The 21,563-nt window shown below is 34.0% G+C and overlaps 1 protein-coding gene across 3 annotated transcripts in view; it reads right to left on the reverse strand.

Moving 5' to 3' along the window:
- The window catches only part of LOC136988191 (double-stranded RNA-binding protein Staufen homolog 2-like), a 110,643-nt gene that overhangs the window by 37,844 nt on the left and 51,236 nt on the right, over window positions 1-21,563 (reverse strand). For 2 of the 3 annotated variants that reach the window (XM_067286023.1, XM_067286024.1), the window contains exons 5-7: window positions 21,424-21,477; window positions 21,168-21,314; window positions 6,149-6,292 (exon numbers count right to left, since the gene is read on the reverse strand). In XM_067286023.1, the coding sequence (XP_067142124.1) occupies window positions 6,149-6,292; window positions 21,168-21,314; window positions 21,424-21,477 (345 nt within the window). The remainder of the gene's footprint in view (window positions 1-6,148; window positions 6,293-21,167; window positions 21,315-21,423; window positions 21,478-21,563) is intronic. The other variant, XM_067286025.1, reaches the window with a different exon arrangement.

Here is a 21,563-nt window from a genome sequence, read left to right on the forward strand (position 1 = left end):
CATCGACATGGCACGTGTGGAAGAGAAATATGGCGTCATTCGATATATCATTGTAAATTGTGAAGACAAAGGAATCGATTTAGAAAAAAATAAACTTTAAATGTCGTTTCTTTGTTTACAGGTGAGCATGCCCATTACATATTAAAAGTGTTACTTTGCTAATGTAAATTTAAAACTAAAAAAATAAAACCTTTGTTTACAGAGCAACACATCATAGTTTATTTCGTTTGTCTAGTCTTTTCCTTTTCTGGAAGATAATATAAGTCTTATAAAACAACATTTTTGTTACAAAATCTAACTGAAAAATGGAAAAACTTCGCTTCGAATTCACATTGTTACCAGGAAGTGATGGAAAATCAAACTTTTATGGTATAACTTCAATAACCACAAGTGACAATAAAGTGTATGCAATACCAGAAGAGCTACGTTCTGCAGATTGTCATACAGGCATAATAAAAACACATGCCTTTGCTAAAGTGAAGAAAAGTTTAGTAAAAAGATACCAAGTAAGAAGGGTCTGGATTACATTGACTGGGGAACTTAAGAATACTTACTTAGATGAGGATGGAAATGTGCAGTTTGACGGTCAATTTTTAGAAGAATTAAATCAAGAAGAGCTTAATACAGTACAGAAAGAAGAAACCCATACATTAGAAACACTGTTCGAGAAATTTATGGAAAGTACACAGGAAAATAGACCGCAGAACTTAAAAAATGTCGCAGAACGGTTCGTACTTGAAAAATTTACAAGCAAACATATGAATGCAAACCAGTGGATTAATAATTTTGAAAAGGAATGCATCCGCTTCGATGTGAAAACAGATGAGAAGAAAATTGAAATGCTGAGGCTGTTTATGGATAAGAGTTGTGCAGACTGGTACAGTTCCATGATTGTAAAATTAACAATTAATGCAGAATGGTCAACATGGAAAGAAAAATTCTGTGAGTCATTTGCAAGCAAGGGATGGAGCCCCGTCACCAATGCATTGTTATTTAAATATAAAGAAGGTTCACATTGTTGGATTATGCAATAAGAAAAGAACACCTTTTATTGGAGATGAGAAGATCAATCAATACAGGTACAATGGTGGATCTTATTGCAGCCGGTTTACCAGAATTCATACTAAATAAGATTGACAGAGAAGCAATAGAAGATACAGTCAGCTTGTTTAATGAGGTGAGCAAGTATGAACACATGATGAAAAAAAAAAGTTGTGCACCAAAGAAGAAATATGGAAATATCAAAACAAATAATAGAAATGAAGAACATTCCCCATGTAAAATTTGTGAAAAATTAAATAAAGGTATTCGTTATCACCCAGAAGATACATGCTGGTTCAAGATAAAAGAGGATGAGAAAGAAAAAAAAAATATTAGACATGTGAACAATACAAGAATAGAAACTGAGTTAAATGAGACTGATAAAAAAAAAAAAAAAAAACGAATAGTAACGCCATTAACCCTTTCCCTGCCGTCTGCCACGCCCCCTTATTTTGTAAAACGGCCAAGGTCAAAATAGGTAAATCAGGCAATATTATTTTAAAAATTCACCAAAAATTAAATTATTATTTGATTTATATGAAAAAAATCACATATATTTATCAATATAGTTAGTTTTAAATACGACATTTTTCAATAAAGTTTGTTTGAAAAATTTATGAGAAAAAAAAAAATAATATATGATAATTGACATTCAAACTTGAAAATTTGTTACTTTTTGTCAAAATTAACATTGTCTGGTTACTTTATTCTTATTGTCACTGAGCCAGAATGACGTAGAATATTGTTCTGTACAGTTTGATATTACATTTATGCACGTACGTTTATTCGTTGTGAAATTATCGCACATTATATCAAACATTTGTTTGAAATCTGAACTTTATTCTGCTTTCATCTAACATAATTAACTAATATACTTTATTCATTTCATATCAAACAAGACTATATATTTTTGTAATAAACATACGATTACCAATAGCAATAGATGTAACATTTGCTAATATTTTAAATTTAAAAAAAAATTAAAAATTAAAAATTAAAAAAAATATATAAAATATCAGAACTGAAGGTCATAACTTAAATATTTACGATATATTAACATATTATAGCTGAATAAACTTATTATAGCATAAATCAACTTATTATAGCAATATTATTGCATGAATATGCTAAAAATAAAATAAAAAATTATCAGAAAATGAAAAATTAAGAAAAAATAACCGATAATTAAAATTTTTTAAGTCGACAAAACACCACCTGGACAAAAATATGTAGAATGAACGATAAACAAGACGATGCCGTCAAGTGCTGACATCTGTTGTCGATAAATTTTATAAAAATCGATTGTTAACAGGGTAACGATCAATCGGTACCCTGGCCGTTATGCTAAACGAATAGGGTAACGATAGATCGATACCCTGGCCGGGAAAGGGTTAATAAAGGTCAAACTACTATTGAGTGATAAATTAGAAGTATATGGAGTGTATGATTCAGGTTCCAATGTGTCTCTGATTAATTCTAAATTACTGAAACTAAAAGGAGGAGGAAGTAATTTGAATGAAGCAAACCTAGTAACAATTAATGGTGTTAGAAAGACAAATGGTTTGACGAATTTAAAAATAAAAATCTTTGAATTGGAAAAATGGATAGATGTATATATAATTGATGAACAAAATTTCGATTATGATTTTTTGATAGGATTAGATTTGATAAAAACATTCCAACTAATCCAAGATGAGAACTTAAAAATAACTCAGAAACTAAATCTGAAAAGGGAAGAAACTTGTACAAATAAAGAAATAAATACAGAATTAAATAATGAACCAGATAAAAGCACATCAAAAGAACACAAAATAAATTTTAATGAACATGTGATAGTAGAAAATTTTCAAATGAAAATAAATCATTTGAAGGAAGGTGAAAAAACAGAAATAAATAAATTAATAGAAAAATATAAATCAGTTTTTGCAAAGGACAAATATGATGTTGGCAAGGTTAATGGATATGAAGCAAGGATAGACCTAACAATAGACAAATATTGTAGTAAGAGACCTTACAGATGTACAATTGAAGATAAAAAAGAAACAGAAGAACAAATGGGAAAATTATTAGATAATAAACTGATAGAAGAATCCTACAGCCCGTTTGCTGCACCTGTTACTTTAGCATTTAAAAAAGAAGAAAACAAAAGGTCAAGGCTATGTATAGATTTCAGGGATTTGAATAAAATAGTAGTACCCCAAGCTCAACCATTTCCATTAATAGATGATCTGTTGATAAAGACAAGGAATTGTAAATTTTTTTCAACTCTCAATATTAACTCTGCATTTTGGTCTATTCCTTTACGAGTTGCAGACAGGAAAAAGGTGGGATTTGTAACACAGGAAGGACACTATCAGTGGACATGCCTCCCCTTTGGATTAAAGACCTCGCCAGCAATTTTTCAGAGAATTTTAGGTAATATATTGAGAAAGTATAAACTAACTGATTTTGCAGTTAATTATATAGATGATATACTTATATTTTCTAAAACTTTTACTCAGCATATACAACATTTATCGCTATTACTGGAAGCAATTAGAAAAGAAGGTTTCAGATTAAAATTTACAAAATGTACATTTGCATCAGACTCAGTGAAATACCTGGGACATATAATTCAAAATAATTCAGTAAAACCAGTGAAGGACAACTTAATTTCAATAAAAGATTTCCCTGTACCGAAAACTCAGAAAAATGTAAAACAATTTTTAGGAAAAATTAATTTTTATCACAAGTACATACCAAAAAGTGCAATAATTCTAGAGCCATTGCACAATCTACTTAGAAAAAATCAAAGATTCATTTGGTCAGAGGAATGCCAACAGACATTTGAAAGGGTAAAACAACTACTATGCTCTCAACCAGTTCTGGAGATTTTCGATCAAGATTTACCAATCAATATTTATACTGATGCTTCTTTAGAAGGTGTTGGGGCCATTTTAAAACAGATACAACCCGATGGAAAAGAAAAACCAGTGGCTTACTTTTCAAAAAAACTAAATGGAGCCCAAAAGAAAAAGAAAGCAATATACTTAGAATGTCTAGCTATTGCAGAAGCAGTGAGATACTGGCAATACTGGTTAATTGGCAAATAATTCACGGTTTATTCAGACCACAAACCACTTGAGAACATGAATTTAAAATCTAGAACTGATGAAGAATTAGGTGATTTGACATACTACCTATCACAATATGATTTTACAATAAAATATGCACCTGGAAAGCAAAATTTGGAAGCAGATTGCCTTAGTAGAAATCCAGTATTAGAATCAAATACAAATACAGATGAACAGTTAAAAGTTGTAAACTTACTTAAACTAGAAGATATTGTATCAGATCAAAATAAAAATATAGAAATACAGAGAAAAAAAGCAAACTGATTGAAAAACAACAATTATACTTTAAGAAGGTTGGAAAAAAAGAAAAAATAATACTTACGGAAGAATTCAGCATCAAACTATTGAAAAATTTACATGAAAACTTGTGCCATATTGGAATTAGACAAATGCAGAAGACAATTACTCCATTCTATACAGCCAAAAATCTAACAAAGAATATCAAAAAGGTTTGTAAAAGCTGTGAAATCTGTATAAAAAACAAATCAAGAGGACACAACAAATATGAATTTATGTCTCATCTAGGCCCAGCTACAAAGCCTTTTGAAATAATGTCCATTGACACAATTGGAGGCTTTGGAGGTTCAAGATCAACAAGAAGATACCTACATTTGCTGGTAGATCACTTTACCAGATATGCATTTATTAAAACATCAAAAACACAGAGTGCAAATGATTTTATAAAATTAGTCCAGGAGATAACAAAAACAGAGAATATTGGTATGATTCTTACCGACCAATACCCAGGAATTAATTCGAAAGAATTCAAGAAATTCTTACAAGACAAGCAGATACCTATTGTATTCACGGCAGTAAAGGCACTATTTTCAAATGGTCTGAATGAAGGGCTAAATCAAACATTAGTAAACAAAATTAGATGTAAAATAAATGAAAGAGGAAAGAAGAAAGCATGGACAACAATAGCACAAAAATGTGTAAATAAATACAATGAAACAAATCATTCTGTTACAGGTTTTTCACCAAGATACCTTTTATATGGTACAGATGTTACGATTTTACCAAATGAAATAAAACAAGATATATCACATAGTGACTGGAATAAAGATAGAAAGACAGCATTAAAGAATACAATAAAATCACACAATTACAACAAAACATTATTTGACAGAAAGCTAAAATATTGGGAATTTAATATAGGAGACATGGTGTATGTGGAAAATGGTAGCAAGTTAAACAGGAAAAAGCTAGATGAATTGAAAGTGGGGCCGTATGAGATTATTGATAAGATTTCAAATACAATATACAAGGTAGATACTGGACACAAAAAAACTGACTCAAACCTGTACCATATTACAAAACTTATGCCAGTTCCTGTATTAGAAGACAGTGAAATGAAATACGATAGAGATGATTAGCGAAAATTATACAAAAAAATTTCCTTCCCCGGGGGAGATGTAAAGAGAGAAACCTCTCTTTCAATTTGGGTTTTGCCGCGCATCGCGCTGTCATCGACATGGCACGCGTGGAAGAGAAATATGGCATCATTCGATATATCATTGTAAATTGTGAAGACAAAGGAATCGATTTAGAAAAAAATAAACTTTAAATGTCGTTTCTTTGTTTACAGGTGAGCATGCCCATTACATATTAAAAGTGTTACTTTGCTAATGTAAATTTAAAACTAAAAAAATAAAACCTTTGTTTACAGAGCAACACATCGTAGTTTATTTCGTTTGTCTAGTCTTTTCCTTTTCTGGAAGATAATATAAGTCTTATATGTATATACATATTCCTATTTAAAAAACATAAAAACTTAATTAGAACAAAACAAAATGAATAGAAAAACACAATATGAACATTTTATGATAAGAAAACAGCTAAAAACATGAAAGAAATGGTAGAGGTCAATTGACTGCTAGCAAGCATTATTGGGGTCTGGCTCAGTCCAGGCATTCAAATGTTAAGCTTAAATTTAAATTTATTTTAAATTTATTCAAATTTTAAAATATCTGAATTCTGACATTTATTCTTACATCTAGACCTGATGACTTAATTGCTGGTTTGCCGGGTTGAGGTCGAGAGTAACCCATTAACTGTAGCATGGATTCAGCAGCATTTCGTTTTGCAGTCTTTTTATTGGATCCAGTACCATTAGTAGATAGTTCACCCAAGGAACACTGAAAATCATGAAAAGAATAAATAAAATATTAACAACATTGAATAACATTCAAAATACTTGTATCTAAACAAATACAAATTAAAAAAAAAATTATATTAGATAATAAAACATAGCAAAACAATCTTATAATTAATATAAAAATGTAACTAATCATGTATTGATAAAAAAATTTTAAATTCATAATAGCAGGTATTTATTGTACATTTTAATAACATTAGACAAATCATAAAAAATTCTAAACATGGATTTAAATGCATCTATTTTCTTTACACAAAATAAAACAGCTCTATAAAATATAACAACATTCTAAAATTAAAAGTTTATAATTATGCATTACTACTGCTTCATACTTTTATTATGAAAACATTGTCTGATGGAGAACTACAGAAATTCTAACTTGGTCATTCATTTTAGTTAATCAAATCTTTGTTCTTTACAGTATTCTCAAGAAACTTATAATCATGACAAACTATATATATCTATCTATATATATATATAATAATGATAATTGTTGAATAATACATTAATAATATAAAATAAAAAAACATTTGCTAATATTTAAAAGTTTTTTTATAAATACATTATTGATAAATTGCTTGCTTCAATTGCAATAAGCTTAGGTGCTTGGAAAGGCATTGCATTTATTCATTTTGCCACATATTATATCATAATAGCTTTCAATTCATATTGCATCTGATTTTAACAACATTCAGATCAACTATACATATGTAAAATTACAAAAAGCACTTAATAAAATAGAATATTTTTTATTCCTTTAACAATTTCAAGATTTTTTCCTTCTAAAACATTTTCTTGGAGTTGTCTGTTCCTGTTTTGCATTTCAAACTGGCTCATTCAAACAAAAACTAATTGCTTTGTCTTGTATTGCATGCATGAATCATTAGGCTTAACTCCAACTATGTCAATTCTCAAGCTTAAAAAAAAAAAAAAAAAAAAGCATTTCAGCATATTTTGTTCTCTTTCCACTCAGTGAGCACTAAGAGGGCTAGCTTGTGTTCTTAGTTTGTATTTACTACTCCCATGTAGGGCTCATAGAATTAATACTAGTTCCTTACAAGGACTCAAATGTACTGTACATGCTGATTTATACTTACTAGAACCAAAGAGAAAAACACATAATTAAAAAAGGATAGAATAGTGGACAGGTTGTTAGTCCCTAGCCAACCAAACCTAACCAAATTTTCTGGATTGCCCAAAGCTGCATATGAAAGGAAGTGAGCAGTGGACAATCCACTGATGTCCAATTCCAGTAATTTGAAATAGAATATTTGGAGAAGGAAGCTGCAATCTTGTGTCCTTTACACTTATACTATGGATGTTTGATCTAAGATTCCTATGCTATCTTAATTTAGTAGTCCAGTGTTCCACTAACTTTTTTACTGGCAATCTTCCTTTTTTTAGATAGAAATTTGGCACAATCCTAATAATTTTTTTAGTATTTTATAGTTATAATTATTCAATGGTAGGATAGTTTTAAATATGACTGGTTCACTTTTTTCTGTTTTTATATTATACTAGCTATGCACCCAGCAATGCTGAGGTTTGCATTATATGTTTTTAAGGGGTGTGAAAACTTAGAAGAGCCCAATTTCCATCAACCCATGGAAAATTCCATATGCTGCAGTGAGATACAAAGTCTCGTGTAGCACCACTCTAAACATGTCAGATGCTAGCCATCTGACAAGAAGGGATCAGCCAAAGCTGGTAAATAATTAATAAAACTAATTTTATTTTATTTTTGTATCTTTCAGAGATCTGTTCCATCATATTTTACAAATATATTCATAAAGGTTAAAAAATTTCTCTCAAATAATGAAAAAAATAATTCTTAGTATGACAATTTGTAACAAAACAATTTAAATTGATATATTTCAAGAAAAAACTGTTTCAAAGGAACATTAGAAGTAGATGAAAAATAATAAGATTTTTTAAACACACTGATCCCCATGTTCATGAATAATTGGGACTAAGTAATCCTTCATGAACATCAAATTCTTGAACTTGAGTTCCATTTTCAATGTTAAATTTGTAATTCATTCCAAGACCTTATATATTACTGGTTTTAAAAAAATTTTCAGAAAACTGAATGGTTTTACTAAATAAACATACTGTGTAATAATTTATAGTGCTGCAAAAGTCAATTTATTTAAGCTAAAAGAAAAAAATAAATAAAACAGTAACATAACTTATGACTCTTAAGGAATGAGTGAGTGCAGTAATCTTATAGCATTGTGCCTGCTTGTGCATCCAGCTTGTGCAGATGCCAACCCCAGTTTACAGTAGTATGTAATCTTCCATTTCCTGAACCTTTAACAAAAGTTGAAATTTTGGTGTGTATATTTCTGATCACAAATGATTGAATTCCTAAACACTGAAGTCCACATACATTGAGGATGTAGTGTACTCTCAAAATATTCACACATCATTAGGTTTTTACATTAGAAGTGATAAACTAAAATACCAGTATTCAGGAAGAGAGACACTGATTAAATGATAATGACATCATAACTGATTTTAGTCAGTTGCATGTCATTTTTAGATTGTGTGTTCTTAATTAATTTTTTTCATTAATTTACTATTTTCCAAAATGGAAGTAACTGAATGTAAGGTTGAGTGTGAAGCTAAATGTGTTGATGTGTTTTTGGTGATAGATTGGTCAGCAGGATGTTGCAAATTTGTTTGCTAACATAAACTTTTTTGGTCATTTGAAAGAAATTTGTAGGCTTTTAGAATGTTTTTACAGTTTAATCAGTGAAGCAGTTTCCAAATCTTTAGTGGATAGTGTTAGTTGCATTCGTCAAGAGGTTTCTGAGAAGGTAGGATCATTAATATCTAGCAAAGTAAATAAAATCTTGGACACCACACAAACCACTATTCCTACAAGTTTACTGACTTCCTCTTATGCTGGTGTCGCTGCTAGGGCTAACACAACCAACATGAAAATTATACAAAAAATGGTTCAAAAACAACCACATTCCAGTGCTGGGACTCATGCTGTTCTTGTGTTTCCAAAAAAAACATTAACATTAACCAGGACAAAATTAGAAATACACTCATGACTAACATAAAACTGAAACTGAGCCAGCTAAGGATTTCTGTAAAAGCACTTCAAAAAATTAGGAACACGGAGTTTGCATTCAATTAAATACAAAAAGTGACAGTGACAAAATGATGGCTGCCATTAACTCAGTCAAAACATTAATGGATAGGTTAGATATCAAATACTTGGCAGCCAAACAACTGAAGGTTATTCTGTCAAATGTCCCAGCAATGCTGTCACTAGCGACTTCATTGAGGAACTATACAACCAAAGCACTGCAATAAATACTATACATACTCTTCAGGACTCTTGCAGTGTTCTTTCCAAGATAAACTGCAACATGACAGACACTTCTAGATTACACGTTGTCCTTCAGGTTACTTCTAGTATTAGGAACATGCTAATCCAACAGCAGTATGTTGGTGTACAATGGGCAATGATAGCAGTAGACGATTAAATCCCTCTCATATGCTATTACAAATGCTATGGTTACGGTCATCTAGCTAGCAAATATACAGAAAAACAACATTGTAGTCACTGCATAGGCAACCACAGCTACAAGGTTTGCCACACCCATAGTCGGGAATAGTGCTGTGTAAATTGTGCAAAGGCCAATAACACTCTACCAAAAGGAAGCAAACGTAAGACCACACATAATGCATTCTCTCAACAGTGCCCCATAACCAAACGCATGAAAACACAAGCTGCCAGTAGGATCAGCTATGAATAATACATCCCCTCACAATACGAACACAGGCAGCTACAAACTCATACAGATTAATGCACAGAAATGCAAAGCTGCCTGCTCCCTCCTCATTCACACTTCCAATGTACACAATACAGACATCATCATGATCCAGGAGCCCTACACTATTAACAACATGATAGTCAGGTTCAATGACTGGAAAGTCTATCCAGCTCAATACATCAACTATTGCATCAAGACTGGTATTATCAGGAACAACAACATTACCGCCTGTCTTGTCTCCCAACACACCACAGAATACATTACCACCATCTGTGTTACAGACAATAACACTCACCTTTACATATGTTCCATCTACATTCAACTAACATTGAGACAGCCATAGAAGACATTCATCACCTCCTGAACTCATACAAAGATAAACCTATTCTAATAGGAGGTGACTTCAATGCCAAGACTGCAACCTAGCATAGTCCAAAAGATAACCCTAGGAGTAACATAGTTAATGAAACCATGGCCCAACACAACTTTACTCATTTCCAACACCAGCACCCTTCCAACCTACTCCTGTACCATGGGGGAAAGTTGAATTGACCTAACGTTAGGAAACAGTCACATCATCCCTAGGGTTGACACTGTTACACCACTAACATATACCCATCACTCGAGGCTGCCAGTGACCATAGGTATATCTTCACTCAACTGAACACTACTAGTAAAACTAGTTTTAACTATACTCACACTAACTGGCAATTATTCCGCAATACCTTCAATAACATTTGGGCTGGTATCCACAATCAGGACACCTTAGACCATCTTGTCACCAGGCTTACAAATACAATCACTAACTCTTATGTTATTGCCTTCGAGCTCAAACATTGTAAACACAAAAATGTTCCTTGGTGGACCACTGAGCTAAAAAACAAGAAAAAAGTTATAAAGTTATTAGGAGATTAAGGAGGTAATTTAGGAATGAACAGGACCCAGACATTAAAGTCACACTTAGAGATCAGTACAGATACGAACACAATGCTTACAAAACCCTTATAAATAAAACAAGGACAAACATTTGGAAGGATTTCTGTACGAACACTTGTGGTGTCGCAATTTCTGGTCAGAACCATACTACTTAGCTTGTAAGGAAAAATACCAGCTCCAAACCCCCTCCACTTTCCAGCTCCCCAATGGTTACTACACTAACAACATGGAGGAAACTATCATGCACATTCTCACTAGTCTTTACCCTTCGGATGACCCACAGCACAATGATAGTACACAAGTGGTCATCAGAAGTTCTAACTCACTTTGCCTAACACAGACAATAACCATAACTTCACCTACATTGAAGTTTCAAATGCCATCCATTCACTCACTGATAACAAAGCTCCAGGCCATGATGGCATAACCACTAGAATGATTAAACATGCATTTGTAATTCTCTTTAATATCTGCTTGAACACTGGCCTGTTTCCTACTTAGTAGAAAAAGGCTAGTATTAAATTGATTCCCAAACCCACCAGTGCTAACACTTGCAAAAAATACAGACTGATCTGCCTTCTCCCAACTCTGGGAAAGGTGTTAGATGGTCTAATGATTAATAGGATCACTTGGCATCTATGCAAGCATATAGCCCTGCATCAGAATCAGTTTGGCTTCTCTAAAAACAAAAGTACTTTAGATGTCATCCACCAGGCTAAGCTTAATAATCAGCATATGGCAATAATCAGTATTGACTTTAGAGGCACCTTTGATCATGCTTGGTGGCCTTCTATCTTGCATACATTACATGCTCATCATTGCCCTCAAAATCTTTACAAACTACTTCAATCCTATCTTAGAGACAGGAGTGCAGGCGTTTATACAACACAAAATAACATAATCATACCCATCACTCGAGGCTGTCCAGGTCTGGTCCTGGTCTCTGGAATATAGCCTATAACTCTATTCTGCACTTAAACGACATCCTGCCTCCTGGCTGATGCATACAGGGGTATGCGGACGACACAATTATCCTAGCTTCACATAGGAACAGCGAACGCTTACAGGACATATGCAACAACATTCTCAATAACATTCACTAGTGGAGTATTAAGCATAGGCAACCCATTAACACAGACAAATGCAAAGCATGATAGTTGGTTGGAATGCACCACTTGTCAGGAAGCTTACCCTTCAAATAGGTGCTCACAAAATAAAGAAAACAATGGAAATTAAATATTTAAGTGTTATTCTTAATGAGAGACTTAACTTCACACTCCACATCAAATACATCACGAACAAAGCTAAAAAGATGGCCAATGCCCTCATTAGTATTGCTAGGAACACATGGGGCTTGGCCCTAACACCACTAAGCTTATTTACTGGGATACAATTCTGCCAGCACTCCCCTATTCCATACAGGTCTGGGGCCACATGGCCACCAAAGTCCATAACCATAAAAAACTGTTGTCTGTTCAAAGAATTGTAGCTCTCCGCATTTTTAAAGCTTATAGGACCGCACCCACTAGTGCCCTTTTGGTAATGTCAGGATTCACCCATATCGACTTAGAAATTAAACATTATTTGGCAGGAAAATCTTGTCACCTTACCCTGGTGAGATTATAGCGACTTGGATGTTAACAAAATGATTAGAGTAGGTAAGACTCCCCTCAGTTTGACCTTGATCGATGATATCAAAAAATTCAGCATCGACAAAAATACCCTCCCAACTTACAATTACCACCCTCCCATCAGCTTGCCCCTGATGTTTACTTCGAAGAGCCAGGATGATCATCCCATGTTTAGTATTTACACTGACGATTCCAAGATGGGTGACAATGTGGGTGCCGCTTTTGTAGTTCACTCCGACTTAGGCTGTGAGCTTCACAACACTTGATTCTGTCTAGGTACACACTGCTCAATAGCACAGGCGGAAACTTTAGCTATTTGTATGAGCTTAATTCACATTAGGCGTAGGAAAGACAAAAGACACTACTTACACTATCGCATTTATTCTGACAGTAAGGTAGCTTTATACAGGATTGCAAAGTCTGATAGCCACTTAAAACTTATCCATCTCATACATCACATTCTCAGATGCTTAGACAACATTAGAATAGATTTCCAATGGGTCCCGGGTCATGTGGGGGTTCTCGGCAATGAGACCGCCGACCGTCTTGCCAAACAAGCTGCAAAGTCTTCAGTCACCAGTACTTTCAGTTACATTCCTACCTCGTACATCAACAATCATGTCAAGAAGCAAATTTTCATTCTCTGGCCAGACAGCTGGGACCATGACACCACTGGTAGACTCACCTACACTTTCATCCCCAAGATTGACACTACTGCAATTCTTTGTCACTTTTACCCTAGTTACACCCTCACTCAGCTACTTACAGGACACAGCAACTTTAAGCAATACTTGCATAGATTTAACCTTGGGGACAATCCACAATCACATTGTGGATTGTCCCCAAGGACTTCACTTAGTTTTTCGCTGCAATAGCTACAATTGCATTAGGGATAGTTTAATGAGAGCTGCTATTCTTGAAGGGTACAACTGGCCTTGCAACCTGCGCCAACTCATTCACACATGTACAATGTTCCATCATCTACTCACATTCATATTCCTTAGTGAAGCTCTTGAGGGAGCACACATGGCAAATAGCTTTCCCTTGCTTTGTTTCAACTATCGGTATATAGCTGCCTTTCAACTTTGTATTTTAATTCTTATTTTCCTTCTTTTTCAGTCTAAATTCAGTTAGTTTAAGTTGGTCCTAGATGCAAGGTAGATTACGGACTCTTAGCTTGTTTTCTGGTTAGGTTAAATTAGATCAGGGTTTGTAAGCTTTAGTCATCTGATTAGGTTCGTCCTAGGTTATGATAGGTTAGTTTAGTTAGTAAGTTAATGTTTAAAAAATAAATAAATAAAAATAATTTAAAAAATTTAAAAAATAATAATAATAATAAAATAAAAATAAAAAAGAAATTTGCGGTCTTGCTTGTTTGTCTTTTGTTGGTCCATTCATCTCGTCTAGTTTGTTGTTGTGTTCATTTGTTTTTCACGCTGTTTGTCTAGCTGTTAAGTAGTTTTAAAATTTGCATTCATGTTCAGTTTCATTAGTATTAAGTATGTGAAGCTTCGGAAGTGGACCTACTATTTGTGCAAATAAGAAAATTTTTTCTAATTTTTGTATAGAAGCAAATAATAATAATTGTTGATTATTATAAATTAATGTTGTAAAAATAAACCGTCAAACAAGAAAGAAATAGTAAAAACGAAAAATGAATATTACATGTCCATAAAAGGACATGTCTGTAGAAATTTCCGAGAAAGTCGAACTTCTCAGGTTGAAACAATAGATGAATTTGAGTACTTGGATCGAATGTCTTCGATAGGAATCGAATTGTCCGTCGACGTTGACTCATCCAATGACCTGGGTTCCGATCTCGTTACAATGTGTAACGAAGGGGGGACCAATTGGAAGACGGAGGCAAGTCAACATCGACCTATCGGAATGTTCGATCTGGGACTCAAAAGAAAGTTATAAAAACCCTGAGAAAAAAAAGATGTGACGTTCTCGGTTATTAGTTCTCTCGATTCTTGGCTCTTGGAGCTTTGTCTCGTGATTTTACGACAGGGTTTTTCCGTGATCTTCGGCAGTTGGATTACATCTCTTTTGGAAGGTCACCCACTCCCTTGGATTTGTCACCTGTTATCTGAATCGTCCCTGCTTCCGGAACTTTCCCTCAAGAAACTGAACAGTGCACCCCGGGGCCATCATACTCCTGTGAAAACATTGGAGAACTTTTCTTGTAGACCTTCGATTCCAAGAGGGGGCCCAGAAGACTCGAACGCCGCCGCTGATAAAAGTGTATCGTAGTTGTAAACACCTTTTGTTATATAAACGGGTTACGAATGAAAGCCTGTCTCTGAGAGTTTCTTTCACTCCCACACGTGGATCGTGACCGCGCGACATTCTGACTAACGCAGTCGTTCGGCAAACCTCACAAGTAGATATAAGTCTTCCTACTAAGAGCCACTTGGCACTAACTTCTACACTTAGCTATTTGTGGCGGCACTGAATCATTGGTGTTTGCTACACTCAGGTTTTCTTTTAGATCCCTCTATGTTTGATGTTAGCATCAAACATAGAGGGATACATACCATACCAACATAGTACCATACATATGCCATTCAGAGGGATCCCACCTTTCTTTACTATCTATCTCCTCGCTCTCCTTCTTCCCCCCTTTCCCTTACCTTCTTTTCTGCCAGCTAAACACCTCGTGTATGGCCAAAGTCTTTCTTGTATATATGTTACACAGATTTATCTGCAACATGATGTGATAAAAGTCACATTGTTGCAAGTAAATGCGGCAGTCCATTTGAAATGAACTGAAATTGGTTTACATGGTAGAGAAAGAACAGAGAATGCAAGTAATGTTATTTTCGTAAGAACATATGTATTTAAATTATTACTGTATTGCATCATGCTTGTTTCAATTGATGTTCACAAGAGTGATATCTACACGATTTTCATGCAACATTTTATACATGACTGAGCCATGTGGTATCTGAGATGCTAGCATTTTTTTCTCTTGAAAAATAGTTATGCAGTGCAAAAATGTTTCATTGCATATCCTCCAATTTGAAAAGTTAAGAGGATACTACAGTAGATCTTGTCTATTAGAAAGTCCCTTAATAGCAGATGTATAGGATTTTCCAGTGTATTAGAATATCTTGCTATCTTGCTTTTAAGCAAGATATTCTAATGCACTGGAAAAATCCTATACATTTTAATGTAAAGTAGTTGGGCTAATAGCAAGTTACATATTGGCAAGATTTTCCTACTGTAGGGATCGCAAAAACACGTAAAAATGGTGAATAATTATAAAGTTCCGAAGTCGGGAAATTTCGAGAGTCAAATCGTGTCAGGAACAAGTGTTGGTGATGTAAACCAGACACGAAAGAAACTCTCCCAAAACTTATCCTAAAACAAATGCGACATGATAATGAACGATCGAGGGAGCTTTGTCCAGGTGCTTGTGTACGAGTGTCAGAAACGGGAAACAAAGGGGGGTAAATGGCCACCGAAGCATCTGGCCATCTGGCAGACCGCTTGAGGTCAAAAACGTCAAAGAGAGGGCCATAACGGCGGAATATACAAGCACGAACTTCAAAGACTACGTCCACACCTCTCGGAACTCTCCCGACCCAGATTGGTCTCCAGTTTCACATAGAAACAGAAGAAATGACCAATCGGGGTAAGGGAGAGGAGGAACAGAACCAATCAAAAGGGTGAGATTCAAGGGGGAAAATATTATAAAACTCCCGAGTCGCGAGGTCAGGAGGTTCAATCCTCCTTCGGTCATTCGGAAAAGAAGTGCGGTGGTTCCTCTCCAGTCGAGTCTGCTCAGGTCAAGACGATCCGGAGATCCCGGGAAACGAAATTTGCCGTCTACAGAGGCTGACAAAACTCCTCCTCATCTACAACGAGACCACATCTCATCGTTCATCAGCGCCACAAGACTCTCTCCGAAATTGACCTAGGAAGCCCTGGAACGTTCCCAACGTCACCTCACCAACACTACTCTAACGATCTAGATCGTGTTGTACTGCAATTATATGTAAGTTGACTTAGTAGTTAGAATAAACGGTTTTGTGTAAGACACTTGTCATCTTTGTCTCCTCCACCACCACCCACATACGATTTCGACCCTAGGTTTTCCTGACGCGTGATTAACTGTTTTCCCCTGGAAGTCGGTGGCCTTACACTACTAGAAAGTTATTTTCATGCACCATCTATGAAATTAGTTTACCTATTAGCAAGTTTTGAAAATGCTTCCCTACCTGTCACCCCTCATCTAATGAAATTGGTTACAAAATCATGCACTTACTGTGCTGTGTGGTAAAGACTGCTTTTTGACCTTTAGCTGAGAAAGTGAAGATTAGCAAGCAAAAATCCAACACATAATTTGTACAGTCAAACCTCTTTTTATGCAGTGGATAGAGACCGCATAAAAAAAAAAAGAAAAAAAAAAAAAAAAAAATTGCACAAAACTTCACAAGTGGCTATAAAAAATAGTTTTCGCAACACAATTAAAAAAATATTTTTTTTAATTGTGTTGCGAAAACTATTTTTTATGCGGTCAATAGGGACCGCATAAAAAAAGTCTCACATAGAAAATAACTCAAAACCATACGAAATAGAATTTATTGACAACAGATGTCAGCACTTGACTGCATTGTCTCATCGAGCGTCTGTTTTACATATTTTTGTCCAGGTGGTGTTTTGTTGACTTAAAAAATAAATTATTTCATTTTTCGCGTATTCATGCAATAATATTACTATAATAAGTTTATTTAGCTATAATAAGTCAACGTGAGACATGACAAATCGCACGAGACTAGTCGCCGACTATACCGCACAAATAAAAAATCGCATAAAAAAAATCGCACAAAAAAAAGACCGCATAAAAACAGGTTTGACTGTATTTCAAACAAAAATATGAAACTGTACAATTGCTTAAAAGTGGATGAGAACAAAAAAAAATGTTGCTGAAAAGTTTAGTGTGAATGAGTTAATAATTTCATGCATAAAAAACAAGATGAAATTTCAAGAGAGTTTCAGCTTAGAAAGAAAGCAAACATCCATGCAGAAATAAAATTCAAGCAAAGGAGAAAAGTGATGAAGGAGAGACAATAAAGGAAGTATGATCATGCCTACCCATGCTCAAGCATCTGAGGCTTTGGAAATATTGAAGAAGTTCCTTGAATCTCAGGATAATGGCTTGACGGCACTTCACTTTTTGTACAAAGTTGAAGAATTTTTAACAAAATTGTTAATTGGTAAAAAACACAGACATCAATTACAGATTTTTGTACTAAATTTCAATAATTAAGAAATTATTTCAGAATACAATAGTGTATTCTGAAGAGAGTTTGTTTATTAGCAAGTTCATCTATTAGCAAGGGTTTTTTCTGGAGAAAGAAACTTTCTAACAGACAAAGTCTACTGTATTTTTTTGATTTTTCCAAATTTCATGTAAAATAGACTTTACAAGAAAGGTCACCTGGCTTCTCACAGATGCTACATGACCCAGGAGTGTTTTATAGTGCATTGATTAATTCAGCTGAGTAACTACAATGGCCACTTCATTCTTATAAATTCATATAACTTTATGTAATTAATATGTTGTCACTAATGTATGTAATAGTTAACTGCAAGTTGGCTTTTATACACATCAATACCTGTTCTAGTCTACCTTTACAATTGTTTACATGCTCTTATTACCACTGTTAGTGGTAAAAAAAGCATGCAAACATTGTTTCCTTGTGGCTAAATTAGTAGCTGCTACAATTCTATAAATCAACACACACCCTTAGTGAAATTGGATAATACTTGATAATACTTGGAATATGCAATTCTATAGAAAGAAGTGGAGCCATGCTAATAGGCTTCCTTCGAAGCCTATTAGCATGGCTCCACTTCTTTCTATAGAATTGCATATTCCAAGTATTATACAACAACATGGAATCTTCTCATCTAGGGCTGAAGCTCCCAGATGAAAAGGGTAAGCTCTCAGCTTTCCCTTTCCATCTGGATACCCAAACTCATCTTTTCTTTACATCTCCAAGAAAGTACAGAAAATCCTTGTTAATTCAAACTTGGATAGTTCAAAATCCAGTTAGTTTGTAACTGTACTATTTGTCCTGACCAGGGATATAGAGATTTACATGTTAAGGAATTTTGTTAGTTCAAAATACAGTTACTTTGAAATTCAAAATGAAAATTCTGTCCAAACTGAGATATGCATATGTTAAATTATATGTTTAGATTGAAGTTCATATGCCTCCACACTATAAGAAAATGATAGACCATGCACAATTCTAATCTGGTCAACACAGCTTTGCTTTTAGTCAGGGGCACCCATAAATTGGGACACTTAGTGCATGTATCCCCTTTTCATCTGTGCTGCCCTTTTCCTAATCCCCAAAATTCCATGATCAACAAACAACAGAAAATTCATGACATCTAGCCTATTTTGCAAATTTAAAAAATAACTAATAAAGATATTTTTCTGTTGTACCATGCAACTTTGTCACTGGTTGACCAAAACTACATTCCTTGTTTTCAAGACCAAGTTAGCCCTGATCTCAACCAGTGCAACTTTGTGGAAATGCTGATCTGGCTTTGAATCATAATTTGAAGCTTCTTGCATAATGTATGATGCCTTTTTTTATAGCCCGTGGGTGCCACTGTTTACAGTAATACAGTTTCGAGTGTTACCTTACCCATCGACTATCTTTTTCTCTTATAAAATATGACTGGATTTCAGGGATGTAAATTGGGCTACAAATAACAAATTGAGATATTTATAGAGATCTACACTATTAGATTTGGGCAACTTAATACTTTTTGAACTATTTTAAAAATAATTTGGGCTACATTTTGAGAATTCTGCTTTACTTTTTATAAAACCTATCTGACAACCTATGAGGTTCTGACTTGACACTTGCTGTTTACCTGCAGTTTATTTATGTTATTATTAATAATTATTAATTAATGAAAGTAGCATTCTGTATATATAGCCATATTCCATTTGCTTAAAAGTTAAATCATTTACATGACATTTGGCATATGTACAGTACAAAAATATATATGTCTTGGATAATTCAAAGTCACAATTATTTTGTCCCTTGACTTTCAAACTAACAAGGATTTCCTGTAGGTTCATACATTCCTTTTTACTTGCTATGTTTCTCTGTTCCAAATTTTTCTGCCAACATATCTCATCTCAACTAAACTGATAACATTTTTCTGATTTGCCTATGGCTAATACAAGGTTTTAACCATTTCTTATTTACAAACTGTACTGAATGCAATAGAACAGTGGTGCCCAAACTATAATCTCAGGCTAAATCTGGCCAATGGCACACATGAATCCAGTCTGAAAATGTATTTGACACATCACATATATTATGGAAACAGGCATATTTTTAGTATATATGGAATATACAAAATATTTGTGGCCTGTCTACTTATGACTTATGCACAGTTTGGCCTGCTAATTAAGCAGTTTGAGCACCACTGTAATAGAACATTGGGCTGCCACCTGGAGTCTCACCTTCTCTCCAGATAAAAAGCACTTGCATAGATTTGTCTCCCAAACTCCGCTGACTGCCAATTCAGCTCTCTCTTTGAAGCCTCAAAATTCTGTCATATGAATATATGGTCTCCACTTCTCATCATCCTTAACCTGATCCAATTGCAATTCTCTCTTCCAGACAAAAATTGTAAGGCTTGCTTCTACCTAATATATTTAGCCTCAATATAAACCATCACTTGCATAAATCATCTATTACAAATCACATCTACAACCATAGTTCTTACAATAACTTACAGTGCTTTCTTCTTGGCTCTAGTATTACTTTCCTTCCTCTCAATGACAACTTCCAACAGTCTACCACACAACTCACATGGAACTTTATCAGACCACTCCAGTTAAGATACTCAAAGGGGAGGATAATTGATCTGATTTTACTGTAGAAAGTGATTATAAAACTTCACTGTAGGCACAATTCTTGGGGCTACTTCTCTCTGCTTTTCTATTCTGAAACATTAATCTGTTGTGATTCTACTGCTAGTATGCCTTTCAGAAATCTTTAAAGTTATGGTCCCAACAGTGGCTTCAGGAACAAATCTATGTCTCAACTTGCTATTAGAAAGACTTTTTATCCTTATCCAAAGACTATCTAGACACATGTCAGTCTACAGAACTAGGCATTTCAAGAGAGAGGCATTCCTTTTCTTGCCTACAATTATTTGCTCCAGCAAGAAATGGCAGATCAATGGACTTCCTAGCTGTTGATAGTAACAGAAATCTCAAAAACATAACAATAGATATAACTAACTACATCTAAATTACCAAATGTCTTCTCAATAGATCTCATATGCAAATTTTCAGAGATATTATCAACAGAAATTAAAAGGCTAGAAAATTTATGGGTTTGCCTTAATTTTTATTGTTAATATATTACACATTATTTTAGAAGTTCATTTTACAATATTTTTGTTAATTAAATTTATTAAATTTAAATAACATCTTCAATTTTAACATTACCTGCATGATGAATTCTCTTTGTCTTGGTTCTCCTCTTTCAGCAATAACTGTGTAAATTGGTTCACGTTCTTTTTTAGCTTGCTGGATTTGGATCAGACGACTGATGGGATTTATACCTTGGCCATATTGGGGATCAGCCTTTTGTTCCTAAATTAGTCAGTGACAAAAATATAATTAAATAAACTGATTTACTATTTTTATTTTAATAGTTACATTTAACTGAATAAGCTACTTCAATATAAAACTGCATACATACTTTATTACATTCAGTATAGGCAATGCTCAAACTGGACAATTTTCTGTCTGATTTCTAAGTATAGATACAAGCAATTATGTGAAACATTGGCAGTAATGCATCAAATTCATAAAATTTGATTTTTAAGTGTTCAACTTAAG

This window comes from Centruroides vittatus, unplaced genomic scaffold (assembly GCF_030686945.1).
Source record: "Centruroides vittatus isolate TY-2023 unplaced genomic scaffold, ASM3068694v2 scaffold_324, whole genome shotgun sequence".
Taxonomy (NCBI): Eukaryota; Metazoa; Arthropoda; class Arachnida; order Scorpiones; family Buthidae; genus Centruroides; species Centruroides vittatus.